General features: G+C 58.5%; 1 protein-coding gene across 2 annotated transcripts in view; it reads right to left on the reverse strand.

The window, feature by feature from the left end:
- The window catches only part of FHOD1 (formin homology 2 domain containing 1), a 62,461-nt gene that overhangs the window by 11,444 nt on the left and 27,541 nt on the right, over positions 1 to 23,476 (reverse strand). The window contains exons 4-12 of one of the 2 annotated variants that reach the window (XM_037877676.2): positions 17,692 to 17,759; positions 15,998 to 16,103; positions 14,610 to 14,704; positions 12,300 to 12,411; positions 8,922 to 9,016; positions 8,514 to 8,657; positions 7,369 to 7,598; positions 6,760 to 6,867; positions 645 to 778 (exon numbers count right to left, since the gene is read on the reverse strand). In XM_037877676.2, the coding sequence (XP_037733604.1) occupies positions 645 to 778; positions 6,760 to 6,867; positions 7,369 to 7,598; positions 8,514 to 8,657; positions 8,922 to 9,016; positions 12,300 to 12,411; positions 14,610 to 14,704; positions 15,998 to 16,103; positions 17,692 to 17,759 (1,092 nt within the window). The remainder of the gene's footprint in view (positions 1 to 644; positions 779 to 6,759; positions 6,868 to 7,368; positions 7,599 to 8,513; positions 8,658 to 8,921; positions 9,017 to 12,299; positions 12,412 to 14,609; positions 14,705 to 15,997; positions 16,104 to 17,691; positions 17,760 to 23,476) is intronic. The other variant, XM_043526164.1, reaches the window with a different exon arrangement.

The raw sequence follows: 23,476 nt of genomic DNA on the forward strand, positions 1-23,476 counted from the left end.
AGGCAGCCTGGCGCCTGCGGGCAGGGCATGGGCAAGGGAGGGAGTGCGGGCTGGCCCCTGTGGCCCGGGTCGTCACACACCCCACGCCAGGGCTGCACATACCCAGTGCATGTGTGTAGTCCTCGCAATGGTGGGGCGTTTCCTAGTGGTCGGGTCCCACTCCTCTCGCGGAGAGTGGGCTCCCTGCATCTGGCGGCTGCTTACGCAGACATGGATGGAGGTGCCATGCGCTGCATGTCTGTGTGTGTCTTGCCCATGGCCCTGCCGTCCTGCAAGCTGTCCGGAGCACCCCCACCCCGCAGGGAACCAGTATGTCTATTGTGGCAGTGGGCCAAGGCCCACAGCAGGATTGGAGTTGGGTCCCTGCCCCGCACGTGCTCAAAGGCCCCAGGAAGGAGGGGGCTGAGATGAGACCTTGCAGCCTGGATCCCAGTCACTTGGGAAGGGAGGGGCTGGAAGTGACCAGGCAGTGACAACAAGTTTGCTGCCTTCTCAGGTGGCAATGCCTGGCTGGGGGTGGCACACTGCCCCTCTGGGCTGCATGGCACTCACCGGGCACACGGGACCTGCGTACCTGCTGCTGGGGGTGGCACACTGCCCCTCTGGGCTGCATGGTACTCACCGGGCACACGGGACCTGCGTACCTGCTGCTGGGGGTGGCTCTAGGCTGAGCTGGCCGCCCCCTGGAATGGCTTCAGCGAGGATGTCAAGCCGCCCCTTGGACATCGCAGACAGCCTCTCCTTTTGGGATGAAGCCAGGTTTTCCAAGAAGCGAGCTCTGCAAAAGAGAGTCCAATGTCTGCGACCAGCCACACGCAGGCAGGGCACAGGACCACGGTGCACATGTCTAGCAGGGGCAGCTGTGTCCCGGGACAGGACTGCTGGCATGCCGGGCACCCTCTGCCCCTCAGTCAGAGCACGCACCCCACCATACGGTATGCAGAGCCATGGGTGTCTCAGGCCAGCAGCCGCCTACAGCCACCCAGGTCCAGCAGCCTTCCCCTCCCGCCGCCAGGACGGCATGGCCAGACATCCAAGCTCCTGCGCATGAGGAAGCCCTGGTGTCCCCAGCTCCTTCTTCCCACATCGGAGCAGAGAAAACCCAGGCATCCCACTCAGCTCTGAAACACCCTGTAAATCACCACACTGCCCCCTCTGAGGCCCAGTGGACTCGCCACATCTGACACTCCCAGCCCCATCACACGACGGGCAGCACCCCTGAAAGCTGCCAACACGCCGGTCCAGTCTTCCTGCCTAGGGATTCGAGTGATCCCCAGGGCCAGGGTCACACTGCAGTTCCCAGCTGAGACCGTGCTGCCTTTGTTCCCCTCCCCCCACGTGCAGCACCGTGCCAGGCTGCTATGTACGGCTGACAGCTGCCACCGACAGCCCAGAGGCGGTCGCATTCTGGCCGTGGGGAAAGCAGGCATGCGAGAGGCCAGTGGGAAGACGGGAAGGGCTCCAGAGTTAAGGTGCCTGAGTACATGGGTTTGCTTTAACTCTCAGCCTTGGGGGTAGCTGGGAATGCAACAAAACCCAGGGCACAGGCTACCTGAAAACAGGGGAGCCAGTTCCCACAGGGCCTGGGGGATCCTGTAGCCTCAGAACTGACTGAGAAATAGGCCGCTCGCCGCAGAATGACGCTCCAGGAACCCAGCTTTCATTTTCAGGGTAAGAAGCTGCCCCCGCCAGCCCTAGTGGCCGTGACGTCACCCTGAGATCTGGGAAACGGGTGCAGCTGCACTGCTGTCTCCCCAGTCTGCCCTCAGCCTGAAACAGCCGCTCAGCCTGGGGAGAGAGCCCTTCCCCTCACTGCAGGGCTAACAATTAAACCATCATCGTTAGGGATCAGAGTTAACTACTTTACTGCTGATCGTATTAGCAAGAGATACCCAGCTAATGCGTGCATCCCTCAGACCCAAACTGACTCGCTGGTGCCCAAAGCAGCGACCATCGTCTCCAGCTTCCCGGACAACGCCTGGCTCCTATGCTGTTAGGGAAACCTCTGCAGCACACGCCGAGTGGGAAACGGGGTGGCCAGGCAAAATGAACAGCCCAGGGGCTGCTGGCCTGACCAATCGACTCCCTGCCGGATGCAATTCATGACAGTCTGACGTCTGCCACGGAAAGGAAGCCACCGCAAGGCTGCAGCCGGTGGCACAACAGGGCCCAGGGGCCTCGCCGCCGCGCCTGTGCCCGGCTGGCCTGGACGCCCGCACCAGCTCTCCCTACTAGTCAGCAGGTCGGTTTCTGCTCGCACCACGAGAGCTGCCTGATGCGATCCTCAAAGGCAATGCGAAGGGATACGATCTATTCCCAGCGCTGTACTCCAGCCCTTGCGGTGCGGCTCGCCCACTACAGGGGCAGGTGCCTGGCTCCCCAAAGCTCTGGAGTCCCGCCAGGCAAGCACCTTCCCCGGCAGAGGCTCTCACAGACTCAGGTCTGCAGCCAGGCGCCTCAGACAGGTAAAGGCCCCTGTCGAACTTTGTAGAGTTCTAGCTCCGAAAGCCACTGGCTTCTGGCACTGCCCAGGAAGCCCAGACACTCAGAAAGGTTGAAACACTTAAAATCTTCCAGCACACGTTGGGCTTGAAGCTCGCGGCTTCCCAAGCTAGAGCGCTCTAAGGAACTAGGCAGGGCTGGAGGGTCCTCCTAGGGCTGGGACGAAGTGTATGTCTAGTGCTCGCCGTGGGGGCTGAGTTACCCACAAAGCACGCTGGAGGTAGCCAAGGAAACCAATCTCCCCTCTTCCCACGGCCCAACCTCTCTGCTCTGGTGGATACAGCCCCTGCCCTGGCACCACTCTGCCCAAGCCAGGCTCTGACGGGCGCTGCCCCCCGGCTCAGCAAAGGGAAGTGCAGCCACACACACCTGGGGGAGGCAGATGCGTGGGAGCCAATCTGCCCCCAGCTTCCATGACCCATGTGACATTTACCCTAGAGACCACCACCCCGAGCCCTGCTCTGCTTTGGGGGCGCCCAGGCCTGGCTCCAGCGGGACCCAGGGCACATCTGAAGATGAGCACACATCTGTACTTACTCAAACTTCCTCAGAACGGGCTTGTCCCCACACAAAGGGGGGCTCTCCTCTCGCCTGAGAGAAAAGAGCAGTTAGCACCGCTGCCCGGCGCGGCGCGGCCCATGCTTTCCGCATGCTTTCCACACGGCAGCCGCCTCTCAGCTCCACTCAGCCGGCGCCCTGTGTCAGGACAGCCCCGAGCCTGAGCGCAAACGGGAAAGCACGCCCCAGAGCAAACGGCCCTGCCCCTCCTGTGCTGCCAGCCCCGGCTCTCCCCAACGCTCTCCAGGCCAATCCATCTAAGGGCACGTCTGGGCTGGAGACGTCACACCAGCCCCAGTTCTGACCCAGCTAGAGCGCTAGGAGCAGAAGCGGAGCCAGGGCGAGGCGAGCAGCGTGAGGGGCAAGCTACCCAGGTACGTGCAGAGCATCTGGGCTGGCACTGGACTGGGGCACACAGCCCCTCCCGCCGGTCATGGCTACGCTAGTTTTTGCACGCTAGCCTATCACAGCTAGCACTGGGACCTGGGAATCACACCCCCAGCTCCAGTGTGGACTTACCCTAAGGGGGATGTCTACACTGCAAGGTAAGCCCCAGGTTTGAACTCAGGCTCCAGCTGAAACCGCCTTCCACCTACACGCAAACCGAGCAAACCCAGGGTCCCATAAGGGGGCAGAGTCCAAGCCAGGACCCAGGGTCTGAGCCCTATTGCTTTGCAGTGTAGATGCAGCCCCACTGGACTCGTGCTCTGGGCATCTGCCAAAAATATCCCACCATCCCATGTCCCGACTTTCCTTGTCTTCTTGGCCGTCAAGTTTGGTGGACAGTCAAGTTTTCCCAGCACTGCACCATGACCAAAGGGCTAGAGCAGTCACATGCTGGGAGGGTGCTAGGAATTCTGCGATACGGGTGGTTGGACTCGGGCCTGCATAATGCAGTCAAGTCACTGGAGCCCCAGCTTGGGACCCAACCTTTCCTAACCTGGGGTTACCAATGAGTGTAGACACAAGCCCTAGGTTAGCAAATCCCAGCTCTGCTACGTCATGTTCTACTGACCCTGGGCTAACACTGCAGTGTAGACATATCCTCCATCTGCCACCACAACTGGGGCTCCCTCCCACTGCTCTGAGCATAGCCTCTTGTCCAGCCCAGGGTACATTCCCAGGCTCTGCTGAGAGCTCCCGTCTGGAGAAGCGAGATCCACTAACAGTGGGACAAACTGCCACTTGCACTCAGAGACGAGGGGCTCAGCACCCTGTGTGCTCCTCCTGCCCCCTAGGCCAGCCAACAGCCCCCTGGGCATAGCACATGCTGGTCACTCAACAGGCTGCCACCATCAGTCCAGTCACCCCCTCCCTCAGCAGAGGGCCCCCCCCGGTTATAGGAGCAGCCACGGCGAAGGTCACTGGGGCAACAAATGGGGTTCTATGCACGGATCAGTCGTTCACAAGGGCTCATGGAGGTGTGGGGGAGCTGCCACCCTTCCCACACCCACCATGCTTCCAGAGGGCGTCCCGGCAGCCATTTTGGAGGACAGCCATTTTCACACCCAGTTTAGGACCCACAGCAAACGAGCTGCCAGTTAACACAGCCGGCCTCCAGCCACGCACAGCAGCCCCTGGAAAGCGGATTCTAGTGATGCCCTGGGGCAGGCCCAGCTGCTGAACCAGGTGCTGGAACCCTCAAGGGCACCCGGCCATAACCAGGCAGCTTCCCGCTCCTCTCCATCCAGAGGCAGAACAAGGGGCCAGCCCAAATGAACAGCACGAGGGACTCTTATACAGAGACCCCAACCCCGAGGATGGTGCTGCCAGTCCAGCAGTCAGAGTGCAGCAGCTCAGGTCTCACTCAGACATGGGCCTGCACCAGGCCGCTCCGCACTCCCCAGCAGTGGACTAGCTGGTTGCTCTCTGCGTGCTCTGTGCACTGCGTCTGGGGTTACGTCTGCCTAAGAACCAGCATGCTGGCGAGGGGAAGTGGAGCAGGCTGCACGGTGCTCCGCTGGCCCTCAGTGTTGCAGAGAGAGGACGGAGCAGAGGGGGGAAGCGCTGCAGAGACAAGCAGTGGGGTTCCTGCATCGCTGTGGAGGTGTCCGGACAAGCTCAGCCCCGAGAGAAGGTCTCTGGCCCCGGCCTAGGATAATGCCTGGTGTAGCAGGCTCAGGGGTCAGTGATCAGGAAAGATGGACCCTTGATTGCTGAGTGGAATGTAGATCCCAGCCCAGAGAAGGAGTTGCAGGAAGTGCTTCCCGGCAACGCGAAGCATGTAATGGGGACAGAATCGTGTGGCCAGCACTAGAGGAGACCCAGGCCGGGAAGCAGCAGCAGCTTCAGCCTCGTGCGAGCAAACCCCAGTGCAGCACCCACACTCCAGACTAACGGAGTGCAGGGAGAGGCAGCCTGGACAGAGCAGCCGCAGGCAGGGAGAGGCAACTAGCCAGCAGCACGCCGGGAAGGGTCACATGCACACACACGCAGCCTCCGTGTCACTTACCAAACAGGGGCAGTTTGGTGAAGTCTGAAAAAGGAAAGAAAGTTTAGGCAGAGGAGAATCAGTGCCGAGAGAAGGAGCAGAGAGCGTGAGAGCTGGAGCTAGAGACGCCACCCATCCACGGGGGAGAGCTGCTTGAGCGGAGCCCTAGGGGCACCGCCAGCACCTGCAGAGGAGCGGGCAGGCCATTCCCATGGCGCTGGCTGGGATCCCGGTATTCGCAGAGACCCCACTCTGCGGGGGGATGATGCTGGCTGCATGCTGGAGGGCCTTCCCCTTTTCCCCCTCTGGGAGGGTACTGATCACCCACCAGACGCCTCCACCCAGCTGAGCAGGGCCCAGAGACCAACAGCTGGGACCCCCCCGCCAGCGTGCTCTCTCCATGGGTTACGTCAGCATGCTGACTCCACAGCACAGCAATTTCTAGAGCGCCCCCCCCGCAAGTGTGGACAGTGCCGGCTGGGTCCCTCTAGCGCAGTGCGGCCCCCTCCTGCCAGCCCATCCGCTACACAACCCTCCTGTACACCAGGACAGCTTCCCTCCACGCCGCTCCCTTCCCATCGTCACCTGGAGCTCCCAAGGAACCGCCGCTCCTCCACAGGGGGGGCTGGCTCCCGAGCCCTAGGAACCATTCGGGATCTCCCACCGGCCTCTCCTGTTGCACACAGCCCTTCTTGCGCAGGCCAGGGCCCCAGGCATCCCCAGAAGAATGGGCTGTCGATGGGCTCCCCTGGTCCCCCACAGGAGGGGTCCTGGGGCTAAGCAGCGCCACCGACCCACAGCCTGAAACACTCTCAAGAGCACCTGAGACCATGGACAGGCCCCAGCTCAGGTCACTGCGGGGACATCGACACTGGAAAGGAAACCCCTGGCGCCCAGTCTGAGACCCGGCAAGCGTCTCAAAGCCCGTGCGGGAAAATCCACCCTGCTGTTTTCAGCCCCACAGCGCCAGCCGGAGTTACTTGATCTGGGCTCTCAGACTCATTGCTGCGGTGGTTTATTTATTTATTTTACTGTGTAGACGCACTCTGGGGTATCTCTGCTGAGACGGGGGGGAGGGGAATGGGGAGGGAAGAGGTGTCTCTGCCAGGTGCCTCCTTGCCTCAGTCCCTCAGGCCCCCCCTCAGAGTCACGCTCCCGTAGACCTGCCCTGAGCCTCCCCCAGGCCTGTCTCACGCCGTGCCCCAGCAGGAAGGGTTCCCCAGGGCCAGCACACGCTCCTCAGTTCCCGCCAAGTTGAGGCAACTCACTTGAAAACGCTCCTCTCCCCCAGGCTGGGGTGCTCCCTCTCCTCCGGGGAGGCCAGCGCAGAGAGCCGCACGTTGGACGTGCTGTTGTAAACACTCTCGAAGCGGGGCCTGAAACGGCAGCAGCGCAGACTCAATCTAGGCCCCACGAGCCAGCTCCCCTTAGCAGCCGTGCGGGGTGGGCCAGCGAGGCGCGCAGCCTGGCACGTGCCGAGAGGGGCTCTTGCTGTTACGTTTCAATGAATCACACACAGCACCCCATCATTCACCTGCAGGGGGCGCACACGGAGACTCGGGGCCTCGCCGCAGACACTTCATCCAGGGTGCCCACAGGCCAAGCGCCCGGACAGGAGCCCTGCAGGTCCAGCCTGGCTAAGCCAGCCCTGAGGAGCGGGAGATGGAGCAGATCCCTGGCTGGGCATGCCTAGCCCACTGCCTCAGCTGTGCCCCAGCCTCTGCAGGACCACCACGCCCTCCATCAGCGCAGAACAGTCCTGCACCAAACACCCAAGGCCTCGCGGTGGGCACCAGAACCCAGCTTGGTTCCTGCACACCGCACCCAGCCCAGCGACTGACCAGCCTGCCTATCCCTGCTGGACGCCCGGTACTCACGGAGCTGGGCTGCTGTCCAGCACCACCTCGGCAGTGGGCTCCCTCGGGGGGCTGGAGGGCTCAGGCAGCTTGTTGTCCTCCACGGCTGGGCTTGGGGAGCTTGCACCGGCTCCAGCATCCACGTTGCCACCCAGGGAGCGCCGGCCCCGCCGGTTCTCGTCTGTTTTCCTCCGCTCCTTGCGTGCCCCCGGCGGCAGCTCTTCGACTCCGTCTTCGTGTTTGAGCGAGCTCTGCGGAGAGCAGTGCCTGGGCAGAGCGTGCCAGGACACACTGGGCTGCCCCCCAGTGCTGTCGGGCCCTGTTACCCCACGCTGTCATGGGGCTCCCTCTGCCCACCGGGTGCAGGTGTTGCCTGCCTGCCCCTGGCTGCCTCTGCCCATCTGACCTACACCGTCTCCACGGCGCTGACGCTCTCCTTTTAACCACACGGCAGACTTTTAGCCCTCATGGCTACGGAAATAACCTCCCAGCTTCAAACACGTGTGAGCCAAGGCTGCCTCCTCTGCCCGAGCCTGCTGACAGCCTGAACCAACGGCTCCAAGAGGCGTGAGCGCCCCTAGCACTCGTCAGCCTCGCTGCAGGGCAATGGACGTCTAGCCACGGGATGCCGAGTGTGACACAGGGGAGAGTTCAGCGACGGCTGCCCCAGCACAACCCCTCTGTGACCCAGAGACCTTCTCCATCCCCTCTGCAGGCTGGGGAGGGGGCTGGCATCATGCCTGGCTGGGGGGAGATACACCATTGCTGTGTGGGGCAGCGACCCCAGGCTCACCGGGAAGCAGTGAGATTTCCGCCAGGCCATTCAGGAGCCTAAGTGCTTGGAGCCTTGGGCATGCTGGGGGTCGGCAGTGCTAGGCCTGTCCCAACAGCCCAGTGACCTGCCCAGCCCCGGTGCGGCTGGAGCATCTGCGTATCAGCACCTGGCAGGCCCTCACCTTCCTGTCCAACCTCCAGGGCATTTCCCTGCAGGCAGGATGCTCCGGTAGGTGTGGCCAGGGCAATCCCAGAACCCTCAGCGTAAGGGGGGGGGGGTCCTTCCAAGCCCCTGGCCTGCACCCGAGGGCAGGGGAGGAGGAGCTCTCAAGGGGCAGCACGTCGGAGGGGCAGGGGGCTGCTGCCCATGGGGGGAGGGGAAATGCACTCACTTCGTAGACTGCAAACTGCTGCTTCACGTCCGGATCCAGGCCTTTGCCGCGCATGTGGCGCTGTACAATGCGCTCCATCCCCTGCTGCTCCAGGCAGTCCGTCACATCGTAGAACGAGTCCTGGTCCGGGAGGGCCGCCAGCGTCTGAGCGACACCGAGGGGACGCAGTCAGGCCAGCCCGCGCCGCGCCGCAGGGGCTGGCAGGCCTCTTGCCCACACCCCCCAGCCCAGGTGCCAGAGCAGGACTGCACAGGTGAAGGGTGGGGGGGAGGAGCAACACGGGGGCCACTCCCAGGAACATGCTCCACCCCACCCCACAGCCGCCAGCTGCTTGTTCTTTTCCCTCCGAGCAGCCAGGGCGTTGGCAGGATGTGCCAGGCTGCGGCCGCTCTGCCCCGCGGTACTGACCTTGTTGATAAGCGTCATCGCAAACACCAGCAGCTCCGTGTCAGCCCCATTGCGCTCCTCTAAGATTGCAACCAGGTTGGACCATGGATATGCATCTAGGAAACAGCACCACAAGCCTGGCAAACAGGGTCCCCGAGCAGGGCAGGCTTCCTCCTCGTGACCGGTGGGCCCCGCAGTCCAGCCAACCAGATCAGCCACTTCTGGACTCCCCACTCCCCGCACAAGGCTCTGCCCCCTCCAGCTTATTACACAGCACTGTGGGTCCCATGGAGAGTTTTGTCACCTGAGACCCAGGACTCAGAGCTACAGCCTGCTTGTGCCCTGGGAGGTGGGAGCGCCGAAAGAGGTTCCTATGTTAACACATCCACCGAGAGCCTCCGAGTGGGGCTTAATGCCATGTGAGGTCAGTAGCTGGGCCCACTGGTCCAGCCAGCACACCATGCACCACGTGCTGGGGAGAGTGACGAATGTGGGAATTCTGGTAATACTTTTATGAGTCTTGTGTGCCTCAGTTTCCCTCTGTGCTTTGTACTACTGTGTGCTGAGTGTAATGCACAGCAGACAGCAGGGAGCTGTCTGGGGTGATAAGAATGGGGTCACTAAGGCCTGGCTGGGATCAACCCACATCAGTGGAAGATCTGACAGAGACAATGGAAACCCCAGTGACTGAACCATCGACCCCTGTCAGTGGGAGGCTCTCGGCTTGGCTGGCTGGCGCACAGGTGCACTCTGCGAGGTCCTGCAGCAGGTGGACAATGGGAGGAGGTGGCAGCAGGGGCTGCTAAGAACTGGGCTCTCACCTGGGACTGAGACAAAAAGGAACAGAGAAGGAGGAAGGAAACCAAGATGGTTCCCAGAGCAGCATGGCTCAAGGGAGGCCCAGGGCCGGCCAGGATGGACTACATCTTAACCTCTGCTTCTCTCTGCTAACCTAAGGGCTTCCCCGTGCTGTCTTCTGCATGACCATAGACCCGGCTGCCTGGTGTCACTGCAAACACTGGCTGAGGTGCTTCGAACGCTGAGGAGGGTGCAAGTCTCTGACCAGGCATCTATCTCAGCTGGCATTGCCAGGCAGAGCTCATGGGGGAAGCCACTGAGGCTGCGTGTCCTGCCTTGCAGGGACCCCTGGGGGTCTGGCACACGGAGGGGGTTACTCCTAGGGACTGATTAAAAGCTGGGGTGCTATATCACTCCTACAGCTCCATGACGGGGAGCCCAGGGGCACACGTGTAACAGAGGGAGAAGCTCTCCTATTCCAGCCAGGTTCCTCAAGCTGACGCCCGCCCTCCCCGCTCTCACAGCGCTGGGAGCTCACAGACCTCGCTGCTGCGGAGCGTGGGCCTGGAGCGGCACTGCTCCGCTCCTTCCCCTCCGAGAGCGCAGGGCAGCTTTGGGAGCTATTCTCCATGCTCAGGGCTCCGTCTGTGCGGGAGGCTGCTGCTGCCACGGCAGCCTCCACCCCGCGCCCTGGACCCTGGCCTCAAGGGCTCGGCTTTCCTCCCCAGCGTCTCGCGCAGACGAGTACAGAGTGCCCAGCGGACCAAGGGGGAACGGCAGCAGAGACACCCAGCTTGGCACTGCAGCATGCTCTCCGTGGGGCTGGCCCGAGAATGGCCGCGAGCCCCCTGGGAGCTGCCAGCCCCTGCAGCAGGCCCGCCCAAGGCAGCATGACGCACCAGGCTGGAACCTGGCTCTCTGACAGCCAGTCCAGAGCGAGGTGTTCTCTGGGATGGCCCTGCACCCCATCTGCCCCCTTCAGGGCATGCACGGCCCTGGTGTGACGGAGGCGCCCAAGCACCACCTGTTACCAGAGGCCCAGCACAGCCTGCACCATGGCGATACCTCATGCAGAAGGAGGATCCCTACATGAGCTTTACTCCCCTCCTTCTCCAACTTCACGGCAGAGTTAACCTGGGCTCCGACCCGGGAGATGCCCCCTCTCATCCCCCGCTCGCTTCAGTGTGCTGGTGCTTTAAACCCAGGCTAGCTGGCCTGGCTGCAGCTGTAGCTAGAGCTCAAATTCTGCCTTCGCTCGAGCTGGTCACAGGCCCACTTCACAGAGAGGACCCAGGCTCAGCCACTCGACAGCTGACAGTCCTCCGCTGCTTTCCCACAATTCCTCCCACGTGCCCAGGACAGACAAGTTCCCCCACAATTCCCTGGGACGGAACATCTCCGCTCTCCGCAGCACAAAGCAGCCTGGGACGTGCCCCAGAAGTCCCAGGGCCACACAGGCGAGTGCGGCACCAGTGCGGACCGGGTAACGGAGCCTGGCTGTGCAGTGTGGCGGCTCACGTCCTGGCGCGGATCGCAGGGCACTCACCACTAGGACAGACACTTCAATACCCTGACCTGCCACCAGAGGTCGCTGTAGCACCACACGCAGGCCAGCACTGCCCAGCGGCTCTCTGAGCCGGAGCACCAGGCTCAGGCAGGGCCCCGAGATCAGGACCCAGGCCACCCGGAGAGACCCGCACACCCTCTTCCTCCCAGTACAGTGGGTCTGCCCGTAAATCCCACAGAGCACTGGCAGCTTCCTTTCCAGCCTGAGACACTGCCCCTAGCCTGGGGCATCCCTGGCCAGTCACCCTCTGCAGGATGCGACTGGGCGTCTCTTCCCTCCCACAGGACCATCCCGCTCTCCTTGGGGCTCACAGTCCTACCCAGAGCCTGGGCACAGCTCGCCAGGGCGGGGGCCAGCTGCAGCAGCAGCATGGGTGCGCGTTGCTGGAGAAAGTGGCGTGCCCCGGGAACAGACGGCTCTCATGGCACGCAGGCAGGAGGCTGGAGAGTTAAGGTGGCAGGTTTCCTGTCCCGTGGCAGCTATCTTCTCAATGAACAACCCAGCTCCCGGGCATGCCAAGGCTCAGGCTGGATGGGGAGCTCGCAGGCCGGGGCATTAGCAGAGAGCACCCTGAGACAGGGCAGCAGACCGGGCTGAGGACAGGGAGGGCACGGTGGGAGGGCAGCAAGTTACCATCTGAAGCACAGAGCCGTGCGGCCAGCTGGGGCTCCTGGGGGTGCCCTGGGCTCCTCTACCAGCTCAGCTGGCGTGCAGCACGATAGGACGTTTATAGCCGAGCCTTTTGAACCGCATGCACCCAAATCCCTGCCTCAGGAGCATGAGGGTTCAGTTACCAGCAATGCCCTGTGCGCCCAGCATGGCCCCCAGTGCTGATCTGGGCAGTGTGCAGGGCCTGAGTGCGACCGAGTCTGACGGGAGTGTGTGCTGTTACTGTGAAAGGGGGGCCTGCGGGGGGACCCGATGAGGGGACCCATCCAGGGCACCCCTATTTCAATCCCGAGTGTTTGCGCACTGCAGCTCACAGCCTGCCAGCCAGCTCCCCCCAGGCACCGGGGGGGGGTTGCCGTGCTCACCTCTAGCCTGCTCCACCGTGTTGACAGCCTGGATGAGGAGCTGGGCATTGGACTCCGTATACTCCACAAACACCAGCAGCAGCTTCAGCGCAGTTTTCACCACCAGGCGGTACTGGGGAGGCAGAGGGGCGTATTAAAGGGGTGGGGTGTGAGGAGCTCACAGCAGCTGCCCTGGTCCTCAGTGCCGAGGGGAGAGGTCAGGTCCTAGCACACAATGCTCTTGGTGCCGGACGGGCCACTCCTGGTCAGGATCAGGGCCACACTTCAGCCAGCAAGCTGTGCTGCACAGAGAACAGACTCTGAGGGCTGGTGCCGGCCGAAGCAGAGGCAGCCCCCAGACCGAGCTCGCACTTCTAGTCCTTGCCGCGTCTCTGTCAGGCCAGGCAGCTCTGCCAGGTGCACCGGGGGAGGCCACCTTGTTCACAGCGCACGTCTGCCTGCGGCTGGGCACATTTTGTCCCTGAAGTGTCAAACTCCACTCGCAGCAGGACATGCGGGCGGCTCTACAGCTTCTGGCTCAATGAGAAAGGCCCCCAAAGGGACCCCCTTTACCAGGACCCCTTTAGGCAGGTAGGAAACGCACCGAGTGCCAGCGAGCCCTCCTGGGCACGTCTTCAAACACGCCAACTGGGGTAATGGAAGTTACTGGCTGTAACTGGAGGTTCTTCGAGACATGGGGTCCCCATCGGTATCCCACATGTGGGTACGCGAGTGCCACGCACCCGAGTCCGGAACGTCTTCAAAGCCCTGGCCGTTGACCCACACGTGTGCAGTAATTCTCCTCGCGCTCCCGACCCAGGGCGTAAGAGGAAGGGCAGGTCGATGCTGCTCCGGCCGGATGCAAAGCAGAGGGGACGGAGTGCGGGGGTGGAATACAGATAGGGACCACGCTGCTCAAAGAAGCTCCAGTTACAGTAAGTAACCGACACTACTAGTTCGAGGGCTGGTCTCTAGGTGTATTGCACATGTGGGTGACTGTCAAGCAGGACTCAGACCGGAGGAGGGTGCGAGGAAGCTGGCAGCCTCCACTCTTGCTGACAGTTTGCACACAGCGCGAAGTGAAAGCGTAGACTGAAATCCACGTCGCCACCCTGCAGACGTCCAATAAGGATGCTGGGGAGGCAGCTTGTGCCCACACGGAGCAAGGTGTGATACACCCAGGAGGGGGAAACTTTGATATGTTGTAGCATTCTAAGATGCATTCTGAAACTGACTTAGAAACCCTTGGTGAGGATATGGCTTGTCCCCACAACCTTCCTGCCATGGATAAATCGAGTGTCCACAGTATCAAGCGCATGCTGGTGGGGACGCTAAAATGGCCACCATTTAGCCAGGTAGCAGCGTCTAGTAGAATCCTTCCTGCTTTGGGTCAGGAGTGGAGACTGCAGGTAGGGGAGGAAGATACCCTCCGACGTTACAAAGGTCTCCGTAGGACCCGGAATCCAAGGAGTTCCAGTAGAAGTCCCTGAAGGGCCCAGTTTGTCTGACGTAGCCAGATGGTCTTTGCATAGATGAGCTGGTACCGACAATGACGCCCGGGTCACCGCGGGGCCGCATAGCCTCCTCCATCAGGAGCTTCTTCAGTCGGAGCTCTTAGGCCTCCAGTTCTGGGCAGGAAGGATTTACAGATCCTACACTTGGCAGAGATACGTGCCTCATCCAGGCAGCACAGGCACCAGTGATGCTCATCGCTGATGGAGAAGGAGCGAGGGCAGGAGACGCAGTTCTTGAATCCTGGGACTCAGGCCCTGCGGCAGTAAGAAGGAACTGGAGAGGTGTCGACCTGCACTGCCTCTTGTATCGTCGGTCGGGAGCACGAGGCGAGTCTATGGACACTGCTTTGAAGAAATGCCGGACTCAGGTGCATGGCGCACGCGTGCCCACATGTGGAACACACCTAGGGACCATCGCTCAAAGGAGGACTGCTCTGGAATACATGTGCACACAGCCCCCACAGCACAAGGTCTGAGCTCTACAGGTATCTAGATAATAATCCACCAAACATGGCCCGGGGCAGAGCGCTGCTTAACCTGCCCTCAGCGAGCGTGTGCAGAGCCCAGTTGGACAGGGAGCGAGGCACAGGCCTGGCACTGGGGGTGAGCGAGCAGGCAGGTTACCCACGCGGAGAGGATTCAGGGCAGGGAGTGCAAAAGCACTCAGCAGCCCCACCCCCTAGCACGCTCCGCATGGAAAGTGCAAGGCCAGTGCACGGAAAGCCCTCCCCCGGACAAATCCCAGCTGCAATAAAGCAGAGGGAGTGGAGGCTGGGAGTAGGCAGCAATCGCGGGGTGTGCTCTGGGTGTCACTCACCATGCTTCCGCAGAGCGTGTAGAGCCACTGTACGGTCTCGTTGTGCGCGATCACGCCCAACATCCCGTCCACAAACAGCATGATCTGGCTCAGCGCTGTGAGGGAAAGAGCAGTGTGACACATGGCTAGACAGGGGTAAACATCCTGCAAAACAAATAACCCTCAAAAGACAGTGAGGAGATCAGGTTTGTGGTTTTGGGTATTTACATGTGTATGAGTAGGGTGGACAATGTAATCAACCGTCCCTGTCTATGTTGTATTCTGATAATTCAGAGATCAAAAGAAGATCCTAGCATTTAACTGAATTGTAAACACAGGTATCTCGGTATTCATCTCTCTTTGAAATGTCCTGTGTCATCCTAATTACCTTTTGCTCCTTGAGGAACTCTGAACTTGCCAAAGGGGACATGAAATTGTATAAAAGATCCTAAGGTCCTGATTCTCTCATCTCAGATCTGCTTAGACTTCATCAGGGAAGTCTGCGTCGCAAGACTGAGGTCCCAGTTATACTGTTACGCCCTGAATATGAGATTTGGACATTGGATTGTAACCTATGAACTGAATTCTAGAGGAACTCTTTGCAACTGCGAAGCTCACCATCTCTGCTATGAATCTGATCCTCAATGAATTGAGCTCAAGTCTGTCTGTATATTGATCTTTTAACCATACTCTCTCTCTTCTGTGTTTTAATAAATTTTAGTGTAGTTAATAAGAATTGTCTGGAGCGTGTATTTGGGTAAGATCTGAAACATTCAGTAAGCTGGAAGGTGATGTGTCCGATCCTTCAGGATTGGTAGACCCTTTTCTTTTATACGATGAAATAAGTTTTTCAGAAATCATCATATTTGACGTGGGTACCTGGATGGAGGCCTGAGGCTTGATCACTTTAAGGGAACTGTGTTGTTTGGACTTCTGAGTAACCAGTGAGGTAATAAAGCAGCTGTTTTATGCTGGCTTGGTAATCTAAGTATTGGAATATCCACCAGCTTTTTGGGGATTGTCTGTCCTATTCCATTCACTCTGAGTGACCACAGCTGGCCCCCACTAGGACCCCGGTCACAAGCAGTCAGAGGCAAGGCTCAGCACCCGCCTTGCCAGGCAGTGCAGAGGGCCGTCTCGCACAGCTCCTGGTCAGAGCTCACCCGCAGGCAGGGCCTGGTGCAGAGGCGCGGCTCAGAGAGGGACAGAGCTTACAGTGCCTGCCACCTCCCCTGAGCAGTCCTCCCTCTCCAGCTGGGACTCCCACACCCAGTGTGTGTGTCTCTGGGCCATTGGGGGCTCAAGGCCCAAAATCTCCCCTCCCTCCAAACCAGAGGGCTCCAGATAGGCAGGCGGGTGGATCTGGGCCCTACCGGGGGGCAGGCCAGAGGGCCAGTCCTGTCACCAACCTCGCAGGATGTAGTTCTGGTAGTTCTGGTCGGCCTCGGCCCCCACTTTGATTAAGCATGTCAGCCCCTCCAAGTTCACGAACTCTGGCACCAGGTCTTTATCCTCCTGCAGCACAAACCAGAGATCACACTGATCCGCCCGCAGGGGTCCAGACCCCACAATCACGGCTCCAGGGGGACAGGAGGCTCAAACAGGCCCTAGTCGTACCCCCACTAAGGCAGGGATGGAGCAGACAGGGCAAGACTGATAGAGAAGGAGAGCCCAAGGGCTGCCCATACCCGACAGCTAGGGGTGGTGTGGTCCGACAAGGGGCCAATGCCGGCTGTGGCTGTGTTGTACCTAGGGCCCTATGTTCTCAGTTTTTATTTTATTTAATTTTTCTCGGGAATTTACAAAATCAGGTGAAAATCAGTGCAAAAAAACCTATTCGTTTTTCTGGGTAAATATCAGGGTTTATTTTGGTAGACAGAAAGACCGGAAAAAAGTATTCAGCAGATGAATGCTTTGAATTCCATTCATCAATGTGGTTTGCTGCAGAACGAAGACCGAACTCAGAACACAGTGCCACCTCGGAGTTTAAGAAAACAATATCTCTAATCCCTAAATAAAACTTTTGCTCTGAATAAACAGTTTACTGGTGTAGACTTAGAACTATTAGCCTATAAATATTTACATTTAGACATTGAGCCACACCATTTGCAGCGCATACACTCAACGTCGCCCTTTTCTCCTGTTTTTGTTTTGTTTTTTATTTATTATTTTCTAATACTTCCTTATCTTCTGAACCATGTTCTGATACAGATTTCTGTTTTCTTCCCATTTTAGCATGTCAAATCTTTAAACCATTATCTGCTAACAGCTTGAAATGTGTACGTGGTGGGCATGAGATTCATCAGTACATACAGACGCACACGCACTTCAGAACTTGCCTGTTTGTTTATTGTGTGTATCTTCTAGACTAATACAGAGCCTTCCTTCACCAGGCAGCTTTGCATATACACACAGACTAATGTATTATCGTAATACAATACATTTAATAAGATGTGTATTTTCCTAATAAAACAAGTTATTTTTTATACATTTGAATGATACAAAAGTAGGGTGAAAATCAGAAAAAAATGAATACGACTTTTTGTAAAATGTGGGAATTTTTCAGTAAAAATCGACTTAAAACGGAAAACAAAGGAGCTTAGCTATACCCTGTGGGTGGGGGGAGAAGGGACCAGTGCTGGCGGTGCCTACGCTGTACCCCACTGGTTACTGCTGGGTGAGAAGCAGTGGGACAGTGGGGTGCTGCAGGCATTGACAGGTGGGGTTCAAGGCACCAGCCCAAATCTGCAGCCACCCTGGGGGCAGGGGCTGGGTTAACAAACCCATACTGCCAGAGCCCCCACTCCCCAGGCACTATGCCCTGCAGCTCCCTCGCTGTGGAATTGGGGACACCAGGAATCGGGCATTCGGAAAGGCAGGATACATGGGGGCATTTATCACTCAAACCAGCAGCTGGGGGGGCTCGTCTGATGGGATCCCCCAGCATCCCCTAATGCCACAGGCCCCCCATGCTGCCCCAGAATGACCAGCTGCCCCCGTGGAGCCCTGCACCACACATGGCCCTGGGCACAGGCCCACAGGGCCTGAGGTCACTGGGCTGCGCGGTGGGACGGTGCCCCACAGTGTGGCTCGGGGAACGTACCTGAAAGAGCTGCTTGAGGGAGAAGAGGGAGCGCCTCAGCTCCGGCCCCTGAGAGTTGTACAGCTTCTCTGGAAAGGAAGGAGACGCAGCTGCTGCATTACGGGGGGTGCGGACATGGACCCTGGAGCATCCCCCAGCAATGGGGAAAACCACGAACCCTCCCTGCTGCAGCCGGAGCAGAGGGGGAGAGCACACGCTGGCCAGGCCCCACGCCGAGCCAGGGCTCAGCAGGGCTCTCTCTCCCTTTGAGAGGGGACGGAGGGCGGCTGGTGCCATTGACGTGACTTTCACCTTGGGGCAGGGATCAAAGCTGTAGACATCCACCCCGCAAGGAAGGGGTGTGACACAGACGGGCTGGGGCACTGCGCCTGCGAAGCTGGCTGCTCATACTTACGTGCAGGCCAGAGGCCGCTATGCCCGGGACTGAACCAGCCAGGGGCCGAGGGGCACCCGTGCTGCAATGTGGCTTCGAGGGCTCCAGCTGGGAGGCTGCCCAGCTCTGCCCAGCAGGACAGCCCTGCTTCCTGGCCTAGCCCCGCGCCTGCCACCTACCACAACGGCCGGTTCCTCCTGTTTGCAGAACCCAGAGCCCCCCCAGCACAGGCAGGCGCCCCTCAGCTGACTCCCAAGGGGTCCCATGCACCCATCTCCTCCCCCCGGGGTGGTGGCAAGAGAAGCCCACCGGCTGGGCCCCAGGGTGCTGCAGCAGGAAGAAGGTGGGGAGGGGATGGGGCCAGGTTCCTTAGCCTCTCCCTGCTGAGGTCTCATGCTGTGGTAACCCCTCATCTCCCGGCCCAGCGGGTTTGTGCCGAGTCTGAACCCTAGGCAGTGCCATTCGCACCAGGAGGGGCGCCCCCAGGGCATCGCAGGCCTCCCGTTAGCACAGGGCTCAAGAACCTTCAAGTGACCCAGCTGGGGCCGGCTTGGAACCAGTTCCCGCCAGTGGAAGGCTCCGGATCCCATTCTCCGTCCCACGGCGCAAGGCCTGTGTCCCACTCCCTGAGCCGGTCCATTTCCCACGCCCCGGTAAGGGAGGTGCTCTGCTCTGTGTAGGCTGCAGCCCTCTGGAGTCAGGGTAGCACCTGCCATGCGAGAACCCGTGCAGAACGACACACACTCAGGCCAAGCACCACCACGAGACCACCCACCCTGCTTCCGGGGGCAGCCAGACACGAACGGGATGAGCTAAGTGCCAGCCCAGGGCAGCAGGACAGAGCTAGACACCGTACGTAGGAAATGACCCAATCGGAAAACCAGGGCTAACAAGCACTTCCTGAGCCTGCCAGCTGCAGTGGATGCTTTGAGGAGACTGATGCAGACACCGCACTCCTGCTGAGGAGTCTGACGGTGCCCCCCCCCCGACAGCTTACAGAGTGGCTTGTGCAGACAGTGCCCTCCACCCCATAGCTGAGAGGGTGTGCAAGGAGAAGCTACGCTGTGCTCTCCCCCCGGCAAGGGCCCGCAGCCAGAAAACACCCGACATCACAACCACCTAAGAACTGAATTGTCCCCATAAGCTCCAGAGCCACCACCTCCCCTGAGCCCTGCGTTCCCTGTACCCACTCCCTGGGCTCCAGCCCCACAGACTCCACTCCAGTACACCTGCATTTTAATTTAATCACTTAGAAATAAATTTTAAAAAGAGGCTCAAACTATCAAAAACCCTAGGCTGTGAGCAGTTTTTCCATTAAACGTTTCCCAAAAAGCAGTAATAACCCTGACAGACAACTAACTGGAAAGGTATGTTTCAGAGTTCTAAAAGCGATGCTTACGCAGTTTACAACATTTTTTAAACAACTTAATGATTCGCAAAAAGAACAGGAGGACTTGCGGCACCTTAGTGACTACGTCCTCCTTCTCTTTTTGCGAATACAGACCAACACGGCTGCTACTCTGAAACTTAATGAGTATAACCTTTAAAAACACCTGTACCGTGAAGGCACAACGGTGGTGCAATCTGTTTTGACATTCGGTGGGAAATACACAGCAGCAGTTTGTCATACACAGAATTGCAGCGACGTAAAGCACGTTTTTCGTTCCTTTTCTTTTAAATAAAGGTTTTAATACTTAAATTTAAGCGAGATTTGATGAAATTTAAGAGATTTGATGTCTAACATAACAGGAGTTGAAGTATTTTTTTTAACATGGTGTAAAGCAAGATTTGTTTTACTCTTTGCGTGGTAAAAATCGTGTCTGAATTCCGTTTATATTGACGATATGTCAGGGGTGGCCAAAGTTACTGGCCGCCCGAGCTGCATACGGCAATCTTCAGAACTTCAAGAGCTGGGCCACGCCTGCCGTGGCTTGGGGGCCTCAGCCCCATGGGAGGTGCCTGCCAGGGCTCGGGACTTCAGCCACGCTGGGAGGCGGGGTCTCGAGGCTTCAGCCCCATGGGAGGTGCCAGCCAGGTATCGGGGCTTCAGCTCCCTGCAGGCCTAAAGCCACGGGGCAGAAGCCGAAGATGACACATGGCGGAGGGGCATGTGGGGTCACGTGCCCCCCCCCCAGATTTTTGCCAAGGTTTGCTGGTCCTACTCAGTCACATGGTGTCGCCAGGCCTCCTCCTTGCACGGCTGCTGCGGGTAATGGGAGGGTGCTGGGGGGGGGGGGGGGGGGTGAATCAAGCTGTTGGGGGGGGGGGGGTGAATCAAGCTGTTGGGGGGGGGGCAAACCTTTAAATTGTACCCGCCGCTCTCAGCAGGCACCAGTCGTCTTTGGCAGAAGCCCCTAGCCCCACCACCCAGCTTCAGAGCAGAAGCCCTGAGCCTCCCCCTCAGTCCGCTAGGTGGAGAATGGGGGGCTCTGCACCTTAACTGTAAAAGGGCCGCATCCGGCTCGCGAGCCACAGTTTGGCCACCCCTGTAATATGTTAATGGACTTTTCTTTAGTCGCATGGGGGGAATCTGTCTCTCTTGAGGGATCTAAGATTTTTGCAGGTGGGAGAGGCATAAAAATGCAAGAAACAACCCGGGACTGGGATTAAAAACAATAGTCCTGCGCAGGGCTCTAAGGCAGAGTCCAAGATCCTTCCCCCAGCCGCAAGCTGCACTTGAGCGACATATTGCCCCATCTGCCCCATAGCAGTGCACATCCTCCCCCTCGGCTCCCAACCAGGGAACTGCAGGGGTGCTAAGACAAGAGCTACCTCTCTCCAGTCTCAGCCGCCACTTTCAGCTGGAGTAAGTGTGGAAAAGTCTCCTGGGGCTGAAAGGTCCCTGCTCAGTCTCAGCCCTCAGGCGAGTTTGCTCTGTTTGGGAAGGCCCAGCTAAGCTCCTGGAGCCCCTGGCTGCAGGCAGCCCCTGCTGTGGCTCTTCCCCCGAGCACTAAGAGGAGCCTGTGGCCCCCCAGGGCCTGCTGTCAGCCTTGGGGTCTGGGGGAAGCAGACACGTTCCTGGCAGCCAGGGAGCAGCTACAGCCCGGCAATGGCGGGTTATCTGGAACTTGCCAATTTCCTGTTTTCTTTCTTTTTTTCTTTTTGCATAACAAGGCTATAAATATCTCCCCTGGCTTCCTACGCAGAGAAGAAACAGGAACTCCGATGAGAAGCATGGCCTCTTTCTCTCCCCTGGCCAGGAGCCCAAGGTAGCTCGCCCCCACTGGCTTCCCCCTGTGGCAGTCTGAGGGCCATTCCTAGGACAGACTTGGAGGCTCTTTCCATCCAGGTGAAAGGTGACACTCCTGGGACACAATGGCAGAATCCCGACTGACCGCACACGTCAGGGCTTAGTGTCTCGGGCTGTGCCAGGGGCCAGCCTGCCCAGCACAAGCGCTTTGCCGGCACAGTCTCTGCGGGGCAAAGCACTTTGCCCACTCCCGCAGATGGAAGGCACTGCAGAAAATCAAGCACTAGTCTGCTCTCAACATAGAGGGTCCATGTCATTGTTGCGGGACACAGGTGGAAAGTGCAGACACGTAAATCCAGGCAGCACCGGATCCGCCACGTCATGTCAGACACTGCTCCGTTTGGTCCGCTATCCCACCTCCAAGAGCGATCGGCGACTGATGTGTCCAAGAAAGGTGAAAACCTCTCCTGCCGCACCTGGCAAGCTGTATAGTTCTGTACATGGGGCAGATTTCTTCCTGACCCTTGGCACAATCAGCTGATGTCCTGCAGCATGAGATCTGATTATCCCTCTTAGCTCCCAGAGGGACAGATCAGTGGCACAAGGCTCAATGTCTTATGGAGATCAGAACACAGGAACAACAGATGCAGATCTGCATGTCCTATGGAGCAATTCCTGGACAGTGCTTTCCACACTCCAAGAGGAAGGAGCACTCCCCTTCACCCCGTTCTTCTAGAGTCCCTGCAAGAGAGCGCCCCGGATAGCCCTTTCTGAGCAAGAGTCCTCTGATTCTCACCCCCAAGAGGCGACTTTCCCACCCCTGGCCCCTTCTCCCTCTGAGACCCGCTACTGTCATTACACAGCTGTGAGACAAACTAGGGACCTAGGTGAAATGTCTCCTCCCTGGAGTCAGTCAGAGTGGGAGGAACCCCGGCTAGTTCTGGACACACTGGGGGTTGGGTCAGGTGATGGCAGACAGGTATGTCCAAGGTAACATGCATTGGCAGAAAGCATCTATCTCCCCCCTGCACCACACCCAGGGCCATCCTTAGGCATACGCAGCATTTGGGGCACCCCTGGGTCTTAGTGTCCACCCGTCCACCTTTTCCTATCCCTGTTCTGACCCTTCCTGCAGGCTCGCACCATAGCTGGCTGCTGCAGCCTCCCGAGTCTTCCTCCGGAAGGGATCTAGTACTTAAAAGGGAAAAAGCGTTCCAGACTGCCAGACCGATTAGCACAACATTGAAACCACTGAGAGCCATTCAAGTGGTAATGAAGCCATTTAACAGGCATTTGCCAACCCCCAGGTATATACTGTCTGAAGTTACTGACAAAACCAGTTGTGCATTACTGTCATATTTACTCAGAACATGTTAGCCTACAGGACTTTAGTTAAATATTTGCTTTAAAAATATTTGATTAGTGTGTTGGTGAAGATGATAAAAATCACATCTCTAAAAAATCCTTGCACAGATTTGTAGATGCACAATCTGAGTATTCATCTTTAGGCTTAAATGCTTGGATCTTCAGACATATCGTTTTTTAAATAAATCCTTCAAAAGTCCACCCTTATCTAAAATACGCATGCAAGCCTGGGCTGCCACCGGGCATAGGGGCACCCGTTTCATAATACTGCACAGGGCCCCATAAACCCTAAGTTTCAGAGTAGCAGCCGTGTTAGTCTGTATCCGCAAAAAGAAAAGGAGGACTTGTGGCACCTTAGAGACTAACCAATTTATTTGAGCATAAGCTTTCCTGAGCTACAGCTCACTTCATCAGTATGCACCTCTCTAAGGTGCCACAAGTCCTCCTTTTTATAAACCCTAAGGACAGCCCTGACCACACCCTGTGCACAAGAGGGCTCAACTTGCAGGGGCCTCCAGGGACAGGGGAGCAGCACTGCCCTGGGCCACAGGAGGAGTTCAAACAGCACAGAGGGAGCAATAAAGGGGAACAGAAAACAGCCCAAATCTGTTGACACTGAGAACCAGCCTTTCCTCCTCCCCTCCCCCCAGAGCCAGGCCTGCTTCCGTCACATACCCAGCAGGGCGTAAGAGGGGCTAGAGAGCTGGGCGGGGTTTACATACATCATCTTTCAGAGTAGCAGCCGTGTTAGTCTGTATTCGCAAAAAGAAAAGGAGGACTTGTGGCACCTTAGAGACTAACCAGTTTATCTGAGCATAAGCTTTTGTGAGCTACGGCTCACTGCATCATCTTGAAGC

This window comes from Chelonia mydas, chromosome 12 (genome assembly GCF_015237465.2).
Source record: "Chelonia mydas isolate rCheMyd1 chromosome 12, rCheMyd1.pri.v2, whole genome shotgun sequence".
NCBI lineage: Eukaryota > Metazoa > Chordata > Testudines > Cheloniidae > Chelonia > Chelonia mydas.